Source organism: Pyxicephalus adspersus, chromosome 12 (genome assembly GCF_032062135.1).
Source record: "Pyxicephalus adspersus chromosome 12, UCB_Pads_2.0, whole genome shotgun sequence".
NCBI lineage: Eukaryota > Metazoa > Chordata > Amphibia > Anura > Pyxicephalidae > Pyxicephalus > Pyxicephalus adspersus.
Window position 1 is genome coordinate 11,740,047 of NC_092869.1, and position 16,879 is coordinate 11,756,925.

The following is a 16,879-nucleotide window of genomic DNA, read 5'->3' on the forward strand; positions in this document are numbered from 1 at the left end:
AGCTAAATATAGAAAGCGATATAAACAGGGAGGAGAGTGCAGCCACAAAACACACACATGCGGCCATGCTGTCCCTTGTTTCACTCACGCGATGCCTCCCCCTCCCTCCCCTTGCTTTGCACAGCCATGCCTATTTTCTCTCACCCTGTTCAACCCTTACAGCTTTTTTTTTTAAGGACAAACTGCAAAACTGTAATGTTTTTGATAACTGCTCAGGCAGAACTCTTTACTAACCGCTCAGAGCAAATATGACAATTACGGTACCTTCAGAGACACGATATAATGTTCAGCCACATATGCAATACATCATTCCATTAACACACGTTTTGTTTTTTCTGGGTAAGCATGTTTATTGGTAGGAGGAACAGAAATAGGCCAGACACCCCTGTCCAAGGCCAGCTCTCCACAAGGCAGCCGTAGGGAGTTTAGGGTCTGGAGGATGTCCATGGGTCCCAGATACAACCAATACCAAAACCAGTATAAGAAACGATTGACTTGTAGGCAGTTGGGGTCTTATGGGGTCATACCTGGAAGGGAAATGCAATATTGCAGTCCTTATCCATGTCACTTCAAAGGATGGGGCCAAAATTTCTTACTTGACCCCATATAATACTTCACTGTCTCTGTCATCTGCCTAATGTGGGGTGGGGGCAGGGTCTGGACCAGTGAATTGCTCTATTCTATCTGAATAGATCACTGCCTCTGTTGTCTACCTATTATCAGTGGGCAAACAAGGACTGGTAAAAATTAGAACCCATGAAAATTGCCCCATTCTACCTGAACAACACTGTCTCTGGTGTCTGTCTATTTTATGGGGGAAGGGAAGGGACTGGTCAAAATGCCAACCCAGGAAATTGCTTTTTTCTTTTGAGTTGGATCAGATAAGACCACATATTTGACAATCAGCACCCAATATGTATACTGGCATCTAGATTGGGGGTAATTATCTAATATATCTATCCCCCTCCTATTGTGTGATACTTTCCCCCACTTTTAGATTGTAAACTATTTTAAGCAGGGTCCTCCCCTCCTCCTCTGTCATATGTTGGCTCTAAATAAATATGGTTTATTAATAATATTAAAAATAATAGTAATAATAATAATATTAATAATATTAATAAAAATATATACAAGTGATGCTATAAATCAGCGGTTGCCAACCGGTGGTTCGCAGGAAAATTTTGGGGGTCCACAGCTCTGGCCGGTGCACCCCCGAGCGGGGTCAGGAGGAGGACCCTGCTGGGGGGACACACCGGCCAGACCCGGGGAACACGTTCCCGTACAAGTCCCTGGCGCAAGGAAGTGGGCGGGCTGTGTCCCTGGACAAAACCCGCCCACCCTATAATCGGAGAGTGGGCTGAGCTACATCACGATGATGTCACTATGGGGGAGGTTTCTCCCCCTTTGATTGACACCCGGCTCCCCGCGCATGCGCGGTCTGGATCCGGTGATTTTAGTGGTCCGCGGAATCAAAAAGGTTGGGGACCACTGCTATACATCAATGTTTTGTAGAATCTTGTATTTCAATGGCAGTAGTTGACGTTTCAGCGAGTGTGAGATTTACTGCTTTATAAATAGACCCCAATGTGGCCAATTGTTTAAAGACCATTTAGCAGAAAGGGATATAGTTTGCCGAACTCAAGCAAACAATGAGCATTTATATCAATGCATGATCAATATATCTGTCAAACATTGTCAGGCATGCCCTAGTTTTTAATAAATTGTATGGTGTATGTCTGCCTTAAAGCACCAGTCTTTCTGTTAATCCAAGATAAATGAAACTTTAGTCAAACTTATTAGGTTACTGTTTCAGCAATGTGCTGTAATCTCAACCAGGGAAGAAAGTGAAGAGGTGACAATGCAGGTGAATAAATGGCAAATAGTTGTCACTTCATGCCGGTAAATGGCTAAACAAAGACTTTCACAAAGGGATAAACTGGTCTTATTTTATTGAAAGATAGAATAAATTAAATGAAAGCTTATCTCAGGGCAAAAACTACCTCTACTCTGCCCCCTAACTTTTAAAGCCCGGGGACTGCAAATTAGTTGATGGAGATATGCCTAGGCCAGCCAGCTCCCCGTGCTCTACTAATATCCGCTTCTGGTTCCTTACAGAACCCTGCCACTAGACAACTAATAAAACGTGTCCACATCACACAGGTGGTGATGGTAGGTATGGACACCAAAGCACCATTTTAATAGAGGAGAGAAGACTAGGGAACATCAAATGATCTTGTACAGAAGCAGAAACTGTTCGGCACATTGTACATGCCATGACAAGGCTTGGGTCTGTTGATAAACAACCATCTACCATTCTACTCTCTGCCAATATCACTCTACATAGAGAACATCAGAATGTTTTGCTTTGTTATCTTTGGCTTCTTGTTTGGCATTTTTAATGTTCCTTTTGTATTTTCCATTAAAACAGGAAGAAACATATAAAAAGAGGAAGTTCACTCAGTTTGGCTATATGTGGCTAAAACTATGACCATTTTTTAATTCCCAGGTACATGACCAGAGGCAAGGGATTTCTAGCAGTTTCCTTGTTAAATTTTTCTTTTGCTAAATGTAATCAAGTCTAAAGGTGGCAAGGAAAGGGCAACAAAATTAGGAAAAAGGTTGTAAAATTTCCAACTGTAAGGCTGCTGCCTTGTGCAGTAGAAAAAGGTTGCCATTTTGATAATCTAAAGTCTTGATTAGGTGCAGAAGAGTTAAGCTACATACACACGTGCAATATTTGTCGTTGGAAAGGATCTTTCATGATATAAACAATGTACATACATCACCGTTCTTTTCACGATATACACGACCGTTCTGTTATATGGAGGGGGAGGGGGAGAATGACGGAGCGGCACCCTGCTGTGCGCTCTCCCCCTTCACTTCTATTACGATTGTTCGTGGTCCATTGTCCGTGGATCAGCCAGGACGATCGTTTGGACGATGGACAACGGGGGCTGTACACACGCCAGATTCTACACACGAACCATTGGACATGTGTACCCAGCCTTAGAACGTATAGTAACTATACATCAGACAAGGTTTCAAAATTACACTTCTCTAAAGTAGACCTGTAGGCAAGTTCGAATTAGCAGTAATGCTAGCCATACACTGGGGCAATTTTCAGGCAATTTTAATAATTTCAAAAGCTTTCTGTCAAAAAACCACTATACAACTCCATGCAACCTTCAGCCAACAGTTTCTAAAAAAACAAAGTTGGTGATCAAGATTTTTTTGCACTGCAGCCAACAGATAGTTGATGAAAGTGCCCAAAAACAGTTATGTGTAAGAATAAAATTTAATTTTAAAGAAATGCAATATTCAGTTAAAAGGCAAGGTCATGACTTGCCTTGTCAGTTGTTTATATAGCCAATCTGCTAGCAACATCAACATGCCCTCCCGTTACATTTACTCAGAGAGAGCAACGTTTATCCCCAGCCAGAATATACAGAACAGGGAGGAGGATTTCACCTTCCAAAACATTGGATGTGTTCCATTCTTTCTAACCCCCACCTCCTAGCTCTTTTCTTTCCTAACAAAAAGTGACAGGACTAAAACATTGCGTAATGATAGAAAAGAGTCAGATTTCTGTAAAACCTGTTCTGCAGCTGCCTGTTTTTTGACCAGGCTACAAAAAAAAGTACCATTTTGCAGCAGATAGTAAAAAGAGAGTAAACTAAAAACTCATACATGTATATAAACAGCTATATAAAATGAGGCAAAGAAAACTTTTGAATCTAACACTATATATTTTATGAGGGTCAGAACTACATTTTTTGCCAGTAATAGTTTACACTGTATTATTGTCAACATACTTCACAAAAGGGGCTGGTTTATTGACATATTAATTTCATTCACATCTTTACCCAATTTGTTCCTTTATTAAACATTGTCAAGAGAAGTCATTCTCAACCAGGGTTTCGTGGAAGCCCAGGGTTTCTCCAAAGGTTGCTAGGGGTTTCTCAAACTGTAGCTGATTGATCTCCAAAGTTCTGGGGCCAACAGGACCTGGTAAAACCTGCTGCGTGAAGCAATCAGAGCTGGCATGAAGAGTTTTTATGTCAATGCTGGATATATAGGGTACACAGAAACACGATTTAAGTTAGGCACAATGAGGCAAGATGAACACAGCTAAGAATCCTAAGAAAGAATGATCCTGACTTCAACTCACTCTACTTATTTACACCAAAAATGTCCCAGCAAAAGCTCAGATAATCTCTTTATAATACCTGTAACTCAACTTTGTCTGGTCAACCACTAATAAGATATTCACCTCTCTTTTTTAGACTTTTACAGTATATTCCTTCCACCTATCTTTATGTACTACTATCTTCACTGACTCTATGTATACTATGTAACTATGCATATGCTTGGCTTATCTCCTGTTAACTCTTTTGAGGATCTTTCTCCACATTTCCAACCAAAATGACGGTTGCTAGCTAGAACAGAAAGTGAGGATAGTCCTCCTAAATGGAAAAACAAACAGCACTATCTTCTCGCCATTCAAGGTTAAACCCAAAAAAAAAGAAATAAAGAATATTTTGGCTAAGCTGGACTTCAACACCCAAACATCAGCTGCATATCAAGCAACCCTTTTTTCTACCTTAATTTTCATGAATTATCTTGTTATACTTCAAGCTTAACAATGTGTATAATTCCTAAATTTCACTTGATCAGAATAACTCTTCAAATGTTTCTCCACTGGAATGAGTAGAATGGATTTGCAGCCAAAGCAATCTTCCTTACCTAACACATTGAACATTCCATTTCCCTCTTAGATTGCAGGCGGATATGGGCAGGTTTATGTAGTAGAACATTAAGAATCAAAAAGGATTTAAAAATGTTTAACCAGGAAGCGTTTGGCCGATAAAATTAAAAATGGAAAGTAACAAATTACCCTTTGTAAGTGAAGTCTATGGAACTGATCTCCAATACATTGTAACTTCCGAGCGATCAGCCTTTCAGCACTCTGCTCCGGTCTCCTGTGTTGTGTTTCCTCTTCTAGTTGCATAGCTAAGTCTATAGGCTGGTGTAAAAGGTAACCGGCATGCCCTGTAACACACATAAGAGTGATAGGAGTGTGATTTTTCTTCTTACAGGTAAATATTTATACACACACAATATAAATCATTTTAGACATCACACACATTTGTCTGTTTCCCCAATTCTGTATTTACAACTAAATACTGGCTAACATGATACAAAGAGTTTTTTTTGTATTATGACCGGTAAAACAGTACATTACAAGGGCACCCAGTCATGTTTTTAAAGCAATCTTCAGTTTGGCAACTAGTCAGAGATAAGATGTATAAGCTGTCAACTGGGAAAAACACATGATGGAAAATGTTAGGACTTGGCACGATGACGATGATCATTTGGCATATATCTGGTATCTATCAAACAAAAGATCGCTTTCTATATACATAACACAAGTGGACTTAGAGAACATAGAAAGTCCAACTGACTTCAGCAAAATGTTTCTGTAATGGAGAGTGGGGTAGGAGGAAATGCTTAGTGTTAGGTGGTAAAGATAGATAAATTGTTGCTTAAAATGAACCTGTGGGTAGAATATGGACATTTAAGTTTCTTTGACATACCCTTAAAGTGAACTTTTATATAAAAAATATACAAACAGACCGGCAATTAATGCAAAAAACATATGCTGCTTCCGCAAAGGATTCCAAGCTGCCTGTTTTCATCCTTCCTGACAATCCAGTATCTGTCAAGATGAATAAACCCCCAGGCATGAGCAGCAGTTGCACCATCATGGCACAGCCAATTAATATGGCTGCAGAGTCTGAATCATAAGAAGACATGGCAACAAAGTTGGTGCCAGTGAAGGAGCTCATGGCTGTCACTGGAGCAAAGGTTCTAAAAAGACATCCAGTGCAACCTCTGTAATCGAAAAATGAAGGTAGGATTGTATTTACATCCTAGGCATTATGTCAAACACAGCATACGTGGTAAAGGTTGTCTTGCTTGGTGGCCACTAATTGGACCTTCCATATGGTCCAAGGCCAATACACTGTCCAATGTGTGGTGGGAATGAGCCCTAACTCTTGGGGACAATTTACACCATTAGGATGCATTGTGTTGTGTACTGTATATTAAGGCACACAATATTGTGTTTCATGGTAAGGACCCCAATTCATAATGAACAGGCTGCCAACATGCCAAAAAATAAAATGACCCTTTTTACACAGCACACCATAATGCACAAGGCCCTGAAAGTTTATCTGTGAAAAGAAAATTTCATCTTTGACAAATATTACAGCCAAATGGATATACCCATTTTAGCATTTGTTGTAAGGTCTCAGATATATTATCCCGGAGAATCCCACAGAATCCCATAATTGCAGGGACAGCAGTCTGTGTTCTAAGAAAATGTAAGATTGTGGCATTCAGCCACTGTACATAATTAGAACCACATTATTTTCCATCTTCAGGTTGTATCAGCTGTACTGTGCCAAAAATAATTTTTGAGACATGTATCTGTATTCTAAAGTAATTTATCCATTAAGGCTTAATGGGAATCCAGATGTGAATTGTGATGAGTGGAATATTATGTATATTTTCTACATAAGACTCCTGCTATTGCCTGTAGGTGAACACAACATTATCTGAAACTAAAAGGAAACATGCATGGAAATAACATTTTTTCATATTAGTGAACTCTGCCCTTTTTAGCCTTTTACAATAATAAGAACAGAAATATTACTATATAAAAAAGGAAACTTTGACAGCACAGACTTTTGGTAGATCTGTTGATCTGACCCCTGAATGGAGAGTTAGAAGATAATTCTGTGATTTTTGTAAAAAAAAAATTGATCTTTTTCACATTACTTATCCAGACAGAACTATTCTTCTTGTAACCCCACTGATATACAGGTACATTTTTTTTCACCAGCATTGGCGTTAATGCTGGGGACTTGTGTGCCCCCAGATATCTGGCCTGTCCCAACCAATGCTCTTGTCCTGTAATTTTTTGCTGCATTCCCAATTGTGGGAACCACCACAAGTCGTTACAGGGCATCCACATTTTCTGTCTACAAATGTGAGGGGGTTGGCCGCTTCCAAGCTATCCTACAAACAGAAGTAGAGCCATGACAAATTAGGCAGTGTAAAAGAACAGCCAGCGGGGTAATTGGTTGTGGGTATGCATCTGTACATACATACGTCCGTACACGACTTGTGTGTATATACTTGTATGTAATGTTTATTTGTATACAGTGTATGTGCCTAGGAGGTACTGCTGTAATATAAATGGGGGGGGGGGGGGGGGGGGGTTGCCAAAAAAATTGGAAATTTGGAACGTGCTCATAGTTGCATGCTGTTTGCTTATATATTTCTGACTGCTACACTATGTATGTTACTTGACCTCTGTACTTTGCTTATTACATACATCTAAAATTTAGAATTTCACTGTATGTTATATGCTCCTAATCACTCTACACTGTATACTGGATTGTATGATACATTCTTTCCACCTCTGCTCTATGTGCTAGGATGAATATTTTACTCCTGATCACTAAACTCTGCATTGTATGATGGAATGAAAAAAAGATTTTCATTATCCTTCACTTCTTGTAATGTAGTTAATTTCCATCTTAAAGATGTGTCATGGGAACATGTGTTTCCATTGGAGGATTTTTACACTCCATACAATCCATATACAATCCTATCAATACCTCTGCAGTGTTCTCCCCAGCCCCCTTGAATCGGGCACACCACCCGGCACTTTTCAGTAACCGCTTGGCTGTTTTTGGGTGGTTACTGAAGATTTGAGTCATAATACAGGGGCTGCTACCCACCTACAAATTTTTCCCATAAAAAATTTCTGGGTTAAACACTGCTCTGTTTATCAGTATAGACAGATTTAATCCATCTACACTCAATATATTAGTTCTGTTGTTGTATACAAGGAGATATAAGGTGAGTCTATTGTAGACAAAGCGCTCCAGAAGCAGGGGACAATGATGGGTAATGTTGAAAATCAATGGAAACATTAAGATAGTTATATAGGAAAAAAATCAGTATACAGTACAGGTAGTAGTTAAGGACTCAGGACTTAACTGAGTTAAGGACATCCGACATACAAACGCCTCCTAAATACGAGCGGGGCTGCCCTGCTCACTCATGTGCAGGAAGGAGGCTTGATAGGGGGGAGGGGACGGTTTGCATGATTTGCAGAAGAAATCTTTTGCTAAACACAGCTGATGTTGTGGGTGATCTTAAGAGTGGAGCTGATCTGTAACATCTTGTAACTCTTTTTTGACCAAGACAAAATCTGCCTTTTGTTTTGTCATTAACTCACAGTGAGGATTTTTACAGTAACTGACACCTCACTGCCTAATTCCATGTTGAGACAAACATCTGTCCTAACTTTATTTATTAAATTCTTGTACCTGTTCTGACTTCCATACAAATTCAACTTAGGAACAAACCTAAAGTCCCTATCTCGTATGTAACCCGGGGACTACCTGTAATCAGTTTATAGCTAAAAATGTTTAGCGAAAGGGAATTAATTAGAATTCATGTATAACAAAGAATAATGGATGATAACAGAAGTGTAGTTGCTTACCATAAAAAAGTCTCTGAGGGGATTCTACAACACCACAAGGCAACATGATATCCTGATTAAAGGATGATGGCTCTAAAGTCTGGGTGGCCTTATCCTCACAGTCCGTGACCCTGCACCCGGGTCCACAGCAATGAGAAAGGGGAAACATCTGGAACCGACCCAACATACAGGTGTAAGATGGGCTATGGGTGAACATAGGTGAAGGGGTCAGAGGCTGAACAGAAAACCCGAAGTCATCAGGATAAAATACATCATCATCCAATTCATCTGAGTTTAGAAAAACATCTTGCTCCATCCTGCTGAAAAAAAAAAAATAAGCATATTTATGTGTTATATATAACAGACCAAGTTAAACGTGTTATTGCATATCTTTTTCTAACATCAGAGATCTGAAAACTTTACAGAATTTGCTATTCAAGCTAATACCAATGTTTGTGATAGTATACTGTATTATTATTACCTTGTATTTATATTGTGCCAACTTATTACACAGCGCTTCACAAAGTTCCTGTTTATGTCACTTACTATCCCTCCTCACAGTCTAATGTCTCTTCTATAGTCATGTAATAAATATAGCCTAAGGCCAATTTTAAGGGGAAGCCAATCAACCTAACTTCATATTTTTGGAAATTCAGACTAATAAAGCTTATCTATGATTTACTGGATGTATACTGTAGTTTCAGCGTCTTGGTTTCTGCATTTAGTTTTTAAAAGAACATCTTCACCAAAACGGACATTAGAATTTCCATTGCTGGTAAACTATCAGGCTTGATGGCTTCCCAGGAACCCTGAGGAACTCAGTAGGATAGCCTCATGAGTGGGATTCAAAGACTTAAGCTGCGTACACACTTGCAATTTTTGTCGTTGGAAAGGATCTTTCACGATCCTTTCCAACGACAAGGGGCTGCAAGATGCATGAACGATGCTGTACATACAGCACCGTTCATGCTCTATGGAGAGGGGAGGGGGGAGAGCGACGGAGCGGCACCCTGCTGCGCGCTCTCCCCTTCCCTTTCATTACGATCGGCTGTCGTCCATCGTCCGTGGATCCGGCAGGTCGGTCGTCCGGACGACACCGACTGTACACACGGAAGATTTTCGCCCGATAATTGGCCGATGCTGATTATCGGGCGATAAAAATCTGCCGTGTGTACGTAGCTTAAGACCTTATTGATCCAACAAGTCAAGAGACAAAGAAATAAGCACACTTAAGACATATATGCCTTTCTAATTACCAAAAACACATTTAGCAGTTTGACCACAACATTGCTCTTCAGAGGTCATTGTGAGGCCTACTGGACAGCACACAACCTGTGGCTGAAATCTTAAGAACTCTACCAAGCTGTACAGGCATATACACACAGTGTACCATATTCCATGTGTAACCCACTTATCAGCCTGTTTTTTTTCACAGATATAAATGAAGGCCATGACTCACATGCAGTAATACAGCTTTGTACACACACAGTGAAAATATGGAGACAGTGATACAATTGGTAAGTATAAGTCTGTTAAGTAAAGAAGCTTATCATGGTTGACACAGGTTCTGTGGCTAGCACTCTAGCCTTGCAGCACTATGGCCCCAGGTCCAAATCTTGACCAGGACACTACCTGTATGGAGTTTGTATGTCCTCCCCGTGTTTGAGTAGGTTTCCTCACACATTCCCAAAAGCATACTGGTTTGTTAATTGGTATTCTATCAATGTTATCCTTTGACTGTACTAGGGATGTTGGACTGTGTACAGAGCTCCATAATATGTTGCCACTATTTCAATACAAGATAATTTAAAATAATGATATGCTAAATAAATATTATGGGAGGTAGAGCCACGTGGTGATTTAAACCCCTACCTATGACTTTTCTTGCCCTGTGCAAAGTGGTGACAATTTATTCTATTTAAGTGACTGGAGCTTCAGATTATAACTTTTGAGGTATTACATTACTTCTTTTCACTACTTTAAATAGGTTGGTTTGCCAGGATACAAGGCCTGTTACTTCTTTGATAAATCTGGCATTATCGAAGTGGCAAGGTTTCCAGTTGGGAAAATGGGAACCAAAAAAATGTTCCTTGATATAAATTTTTTACATATTGACAATGACTGAGTCAAAACCATACATTTAAACATAAACACACAACATACATACAAACACACACACACATAACATCCATACAAACACGCACACACACATACATACACACACCTGTTTTTCTGCCCTATCACCCTTTTTATCACAGCCTTTCTGGTTTATATTTTACCTAGACTAGTCCCCATCTGTCCCTTTGTCTCTGGCATCAATGTTCTGTCTGGTTCCATCTGTCTCACTGATTACTGAATAGTTTTTTTGCATTATTGATTTTTATGTCCATGTTTGCTCTCTCTTGTTTCTATCATTCTTGGTATTGGCCTTTATTCATTGTTCCATACTTTCCTTCTAAAATACTTTTCATTTTAGACATGGGAGTTCTTTTACCTTGCCCAAATACTGTAGTATAACTATGATACTTCCTAAAACACTTCCAATAAATTCTGCAAGTTCATTAGTTCAAGGAATGGAGTTGAGATCTGTTGGTCACTTACCTAAAAGGACTACACCGGGGAGCAATCCAACCAGCTGGTAATTGTTAGCCAACAGGAACTCAACTCACTGTATACCTAAACAGCCACTGACCACAATTGGTACACAGAGAGGAGAGTTTCCATTGGCAAATAGTTTCCACTGGCAAACCCTACCTGCTGTATAACCCCTGCAATAAACGATAGTGAATCAGACTTTTATATCTCAAATAATACTGGCATCCAGCACCACAGATATCCAAACTTTGCAGCATCGACACTAAATAGTGATAAGGGAAGGGCAAAGTCTCATTGGTCCAGGAGAAAAATACCTTTGCTGCTATTATCATTTTTTCTATAGGTTACATGCATACTTGTATGTATAAATGCCAAGTAAGAAGATTAAGTTTAGTTCTATTTTAATTGCTTTTACCTTCTTTGGCATCTCAGTGCTGCCAAACTTCTCCAGCCTCTTTCAGCCAATTCAGGTCTATGTGTAGTCGTTCCTGTGTAGGCTACGCATTAATACCCTGGTCCATTTATTTTCCTGATGGTGACAAGAGTAGACCATGTCTGTGGAATGTGTGTCAATATGGCCACTTTTGATCCCACTTGGAGGCACATGTGCCACACAATTGGGACAGTTGGGCATTGCATTAAGGAAAGCTGTAGATTGAAAAAAAAAAAAAAAACTTTCGAAAGTGTGGAAAAATTCATTGGTGTTGGTGAGCTTTTGCCATAATTGGCGGGTTTGTATAGAATACTTGTCAATTAAAGAACACATTTACCTCTTTCTAAGTGCCCTGCAGCAATGATAGGTCCAGGAACCTGTCACCACTGCATGCACTGAAGCCTCAATCTTCACTGCCAATTCTTCCAGGTCCACTTTGATCCTCTTTGGCCACTCGGTGAGTAGCACCTAGCAGGGGTTACTTTGTCTCTGAATTCAGTGGTAATTCCTAGCACCATCAAGAATAGAGCCCAATCCATATGCCATGTAATGTAAACAAAGAACAAAAGCCACCAAGGTAGGGGAAAAGGTTTTTTTGGCAAAAGAAACTTTGCATGTTTCCTCTGATATGAACATCCTGGTGACTTTTTGTATTTTGAGTTTACTTCCGTTTTAAATCACATTACCATGTTAAAGCTGCTAAAGTGATTTAAGTGATTGGGCTTAGATCTACGATAAGTCTATTGATGGTGTTATCTATGATACTGTCAGTACTCTACTCAAAAACGGAGCATGGCCTTTATAAAAAAAAAAACAGAAAATTATGCAAACTACTACAATAAGTATTACCATAAGGTCATCAGTAACAGTCACACATGGTTAATTTTATATTATTAAAAACAAAAATGCCACTAGTTGTTAATGAAGTATTTTCCTACTATGATCTATATAATCTATGATCATTGCCCTACGAAAAATGCAATGTATTCTTAGCTTTGCAGAAAGCTAATGCAGTCTTCATCATCCATCATCCCTCCAACTAGTCTCATGTACCTGGATTGTTTTAAACATATTAACTTTTAGTTATCTACAACAAATTATAACATGTTGGTTTTTAAAAAAAATGATTAAAAACTTACAGATAAGAGAAATGTTCAACACGTCTTGATGCTGGCCTGAGTGACAACACTTTCAGTATTGCTGTCTCTTCACATGACTGCCCCTCTATATTTATATCAGTGAGGAAGTAAAGCCTCAGACTGCTATCTGGCCTACTGTCTGAATCACACTTCACACTTCCTTTGTGCCAGTGATGAGCTTTTGGAAGGAAAGTGTTAGTTTACAACTCATTATGTATAACCTTAAATAAAATGTAAATAACTGCAGGTTATATTTTTTTTTTGCAGTCGCTTATAAATATAATACATGATCGCTGCAATACATGTTCAGGTGTGGATAAATCCAGCTAAATAATATTTATTATATTTGAATGATGATTTGGGGATCATCAGATTATGATAATAAATATCGTAGCCTTACTAAACGGTGATTTAAATTTATATTTAGAATTACACATAATCTTCAGATTAATAAAGTGGCAACTTCTATCCAATCACAAGACTATGTTGCAATCTGTAAAAGTCCTGGAATGCCCTGTTGAGGTTATGCGAATCTTATTAGGACCAAATTTAGATAGGAAGTTGTCACAGACTTTCTGTTTCAACTGCTATGTCCCCAGGAGTAGCGAGAAACAGGAAATGACATTCATGAACATTTGCTGGAATGCTCCAGTAATAAGCTAAATTTAATGTTTGCACCAAGCTATCAGGACTGATATCATCTGTGCCCAGGAGTGGTAAGAAGGAGGTACGACATTTATGATATTACGACGGATCCATGAACGACGTCGGGTGACAGCTGCAAACATGTCAGATTCCCAACTGAGATGAGAACGACCTTCGTATCGGGGGAGAATCATCTGACGTGTGTATACAGCCTTAGGCTATGTTCAGACTGGTACTGCTGTGTTAGCTGCATAGGAACCAGAACATAAATAAAGACAGAACAGAGTTGTCTTAATAGGCAAGATTATAGTATTTAAGATATAGTGCTTCTCACAATTGCAAGTGATCTATTGTGAGGCCATCACAGGATGGCACTAGACAGTCAACAACTAATAACAAGTATCAAACGGTATTCCAGAAATCCAGACTGTAACCTGGAGATCTGCAGTAAACAAACGTTTCGCAAAGTACCCAACGCGTTTCGCCTGTTAAGGGCTTCCTCAGGGGTCGTGCAACGTTTGATGGTACATTGTGATATACTGCAAACAATATTAATAATGAACATCATGTTATTGATAATCAAGTGATGCAAAGAGATAAAAATATTATATTACATTCTCTTACCCCAAATTACATATGTTTGATTAGCCATAGACATTGCTATTATACATATTCACATATTAGGGTGGTTGGAGTAGCTCACTGCATATAAAGGATAATAAATCCACAGAATCATAGTTCATCCAGGAAGACTTAAAATAATTATGTACAGAGATACATACACAGAAATAAATAACAAAATACACCAATGATTAAATACGATTATTAGGGATGTCAGGTTCAAGACCATTATCATTATCACCTTTTTACAGACGTTTTAAGGTGGTTCATTGCAGTATGAAATGCTTCCATATACTGACATTCATAAGCTTTTAAACTGCATTAAACCACAGTTCAAAGCAGTTGCAAAATAGCTGAACATTTGCAACTGCACATAGTGGTGAGATTGAGCTACTTGGAGCAGTCATCCACCCATCTGATTTTTCTATACAGAAAAAAACTTGCAATGAAGTAGCGTGGGGGATAAGCGAACTGCAACATATATTGAGTTGTGTCTTAGACTGCATATGATTTCAGTTCACCCCTCCTGAGGATCAGGTATTCTGCAACTGTGTGGGCAATTGAGCAACTCTTCATCGGTGAATCACTGTGTCTGATGAAGCCTGGTGGGTACATAGATGTCTACCCTGCATGTAATATGCTGCCACAGATACTCCAAACATGCTGATTCAGGAAAACTATTTTCAGAAGTTGGGATTATGCCTGTTTATAAGTTGTGCAGAAGAGTCAAGCATATCAAACAAATATCATATGATTACTGAAAACAATTTCTGGACCTTTATAATGAATACAGATTCTATAGTAACCACCAACCCCACACTGTTCTTTGGTAGAATCCCAAGAAAGGTCCTTTGCACTAAACCGTCAGCACTGATATCATCCTACATAGCTGTGGCTAAGATAGAGCACTGGTAGCTGCTACTAGTCATTTTACATTCAGGTGTGGCACTTTACAATACATTGTGCTCCACCCTACAATAACAATGGAAACCTTTAGTGCTGGATGGAAGCCCCAGATGATTCAACTATCTAACCACCTAACTCAGCCTTTCTCGACCTTTTTAACACAGAGGACCCTTGAAATATTTTTCAGATCTCGGGTAACCCCTGCTATAATTATTATATCCACAGCTCTCAATACATTATCATGAAGTTCAGTGGGAAGAATGTCCCTTACATTGCTGGCCAATGGTAAGAATTGCTCATGGCTCAAGGAACCCCTAACAAGAAGGGAAACCCTGGCTGAGAAACACTAATCTAAGCTATTTTTTTATTTTAACAGTGATCATCACAGTTTCCTCTTGGTTGCTGGGTAAACTCAAAGGCCATGGCATTCTCGGTGATCTTGTATGATATGTATGGGATGGCAAGGGGTACAGTGAGAAGGACATCTCACAAACCAACATAGGTCTTCAGTAGTACCATATGACACAAGTTGTAAATAACTTCATATGCTAACATGGTAGATCCGGTGTGTGGGATCTACCATGACTGCCTGTCACTGCTTGCCACCACTTATAACTGAATTGCTCTCAATTGGTAATTGGTAAGTGGCATGGAAAGGGGTAGATCAGCAGCTGGCAGTCAGTTTAACTCAGTTTAGTGGCAGTACAACACGGTGTCCACCAATGCACATTAGTCAGTAAGGTGTGCTGGGGTGCCATTCCAAAAACAGCTGCCATATATTGTGTTAAAAATCATGTTCATGTACCTATTATGTACATAATATAATGTAATATGTATTTATTATAAGCTTTAATCTAAGCATTGCTGTGGCACCCAGTTTGCTTACCCATTTATAAAAATGGGAAGTAGTTAAGACAGTACTGGTTACAAAGAAAGCACAGAAAGAGGAAGATGCACTTTACAATGTATCCCACAGATTATGTGAGGGGCTTTGCATTGTTTGGTAACAGAGCACAGAAATCTCTTATCAAGGTAACCAAGTGGATCTTCAAATTGAGTTGAAAAAAATAATTATATAGTGCACATGATAAAAAATATCATACCCCACCCTGTTTGCCATTCAACCCCATCTCAATAAAGACACCTGTGGGTATAGTGCACAAACATTCTAATATTTTGCCATTACATTACTAAGCTAAGTTAACCACTTCAATCAGGTTGCAGATCCTCAATGGCATTAAATTCTTCCCCACTATTAACCAGGGATCTGCTCCCCTAACTGATATGTCACGATCCCAGGCGCCACTCAACCACCTAAATTACGCATTCTATCGACAACAATTACCACTCATTTGCTGACCAATTACACTAATTAGGAGACCCTATACCATAGATGGCTCTCCCCACCAGTCAATTACCTTCTCAACACACTACCTTCCAGGACCTCAAACTGTCTGGAACCCCAACACCCAAAACAGGGCAGGAGGGTGAGATCTTTCCTGCTGTCTAGACCTCCAACCTCACCTTATCACCCCACTTTACTATATAACTTATTCTATACCCACTATTTACTTTTTCCACCTATCCTTATCTTGACCACTTCCTGACCTCCCCCATACCCCACCTTTTAACTCCAACCTAACTAGTTCAGCCTTCCCACCCAGTCATGCTTCCTCCTATTGCAGGCTCCTGGGCCTTTCTTTCTTACCATCATTAATTATTACACCAGAGTAACTACGTGCCTATTAGAAGATGTTGGTGCTGGTGACACCAGATATACGAGGGGGGTGCTGAGAAGTTCCTGGCTTTGCCCCCTTCCAGATGAAATAGAAAAATGAGTGTGGGGGCATATTTTTGTTTCTCCGGGGAATGTCAGCAAGGCACATTCACACTGAGATGTCGCAAACACTGGGGGAGAAGTGTCCTTCCTACAACACTGTCAAAACCTGGATATATCGTTTTAAGTCTGGGCATTTCATCGTT

General features: G+C 39.5%; 1 protein-coding gene across 9 annotated transcripts in view; it reads right to left on the minus strand.

The window, feature by feature from the left end:
• BMF (Bcl2 modifying factor) overlaps window positions 1-16,879 on the minus strand; it is a 44,307-nt gene that overhangs the window by 18,396 nt on the left and 9,032 nt on the right. For 2 of the 9 annotated variants that reach the window (XM_072428892.1, XM_072428899.1), the window contains exons 2-3: window positions 8,579-8,877; window positions 4,895-5,049 (exon numbers count right to left, since the gene is read on the minus strand). In XM_072428892.1, coding sequence (XP_072284993.1) covers window positions 4,895-5,049; window positions 8,579-8,877 — 454 coding nt within the window. Of the gene's footprint in view, window positions 1-787; window positions 4,065-4,894; window positions 5,050-8,578; window positions 8,878-11,567; window positions 11,712-12,724; window positions 12,808-16,879 lie in introns of those variants that run through there. The other 7 variants (XR_011923111.1, XM_072428894.1, XM_072428897.1 and 4 more) reach the window with 7 other exon arrangements.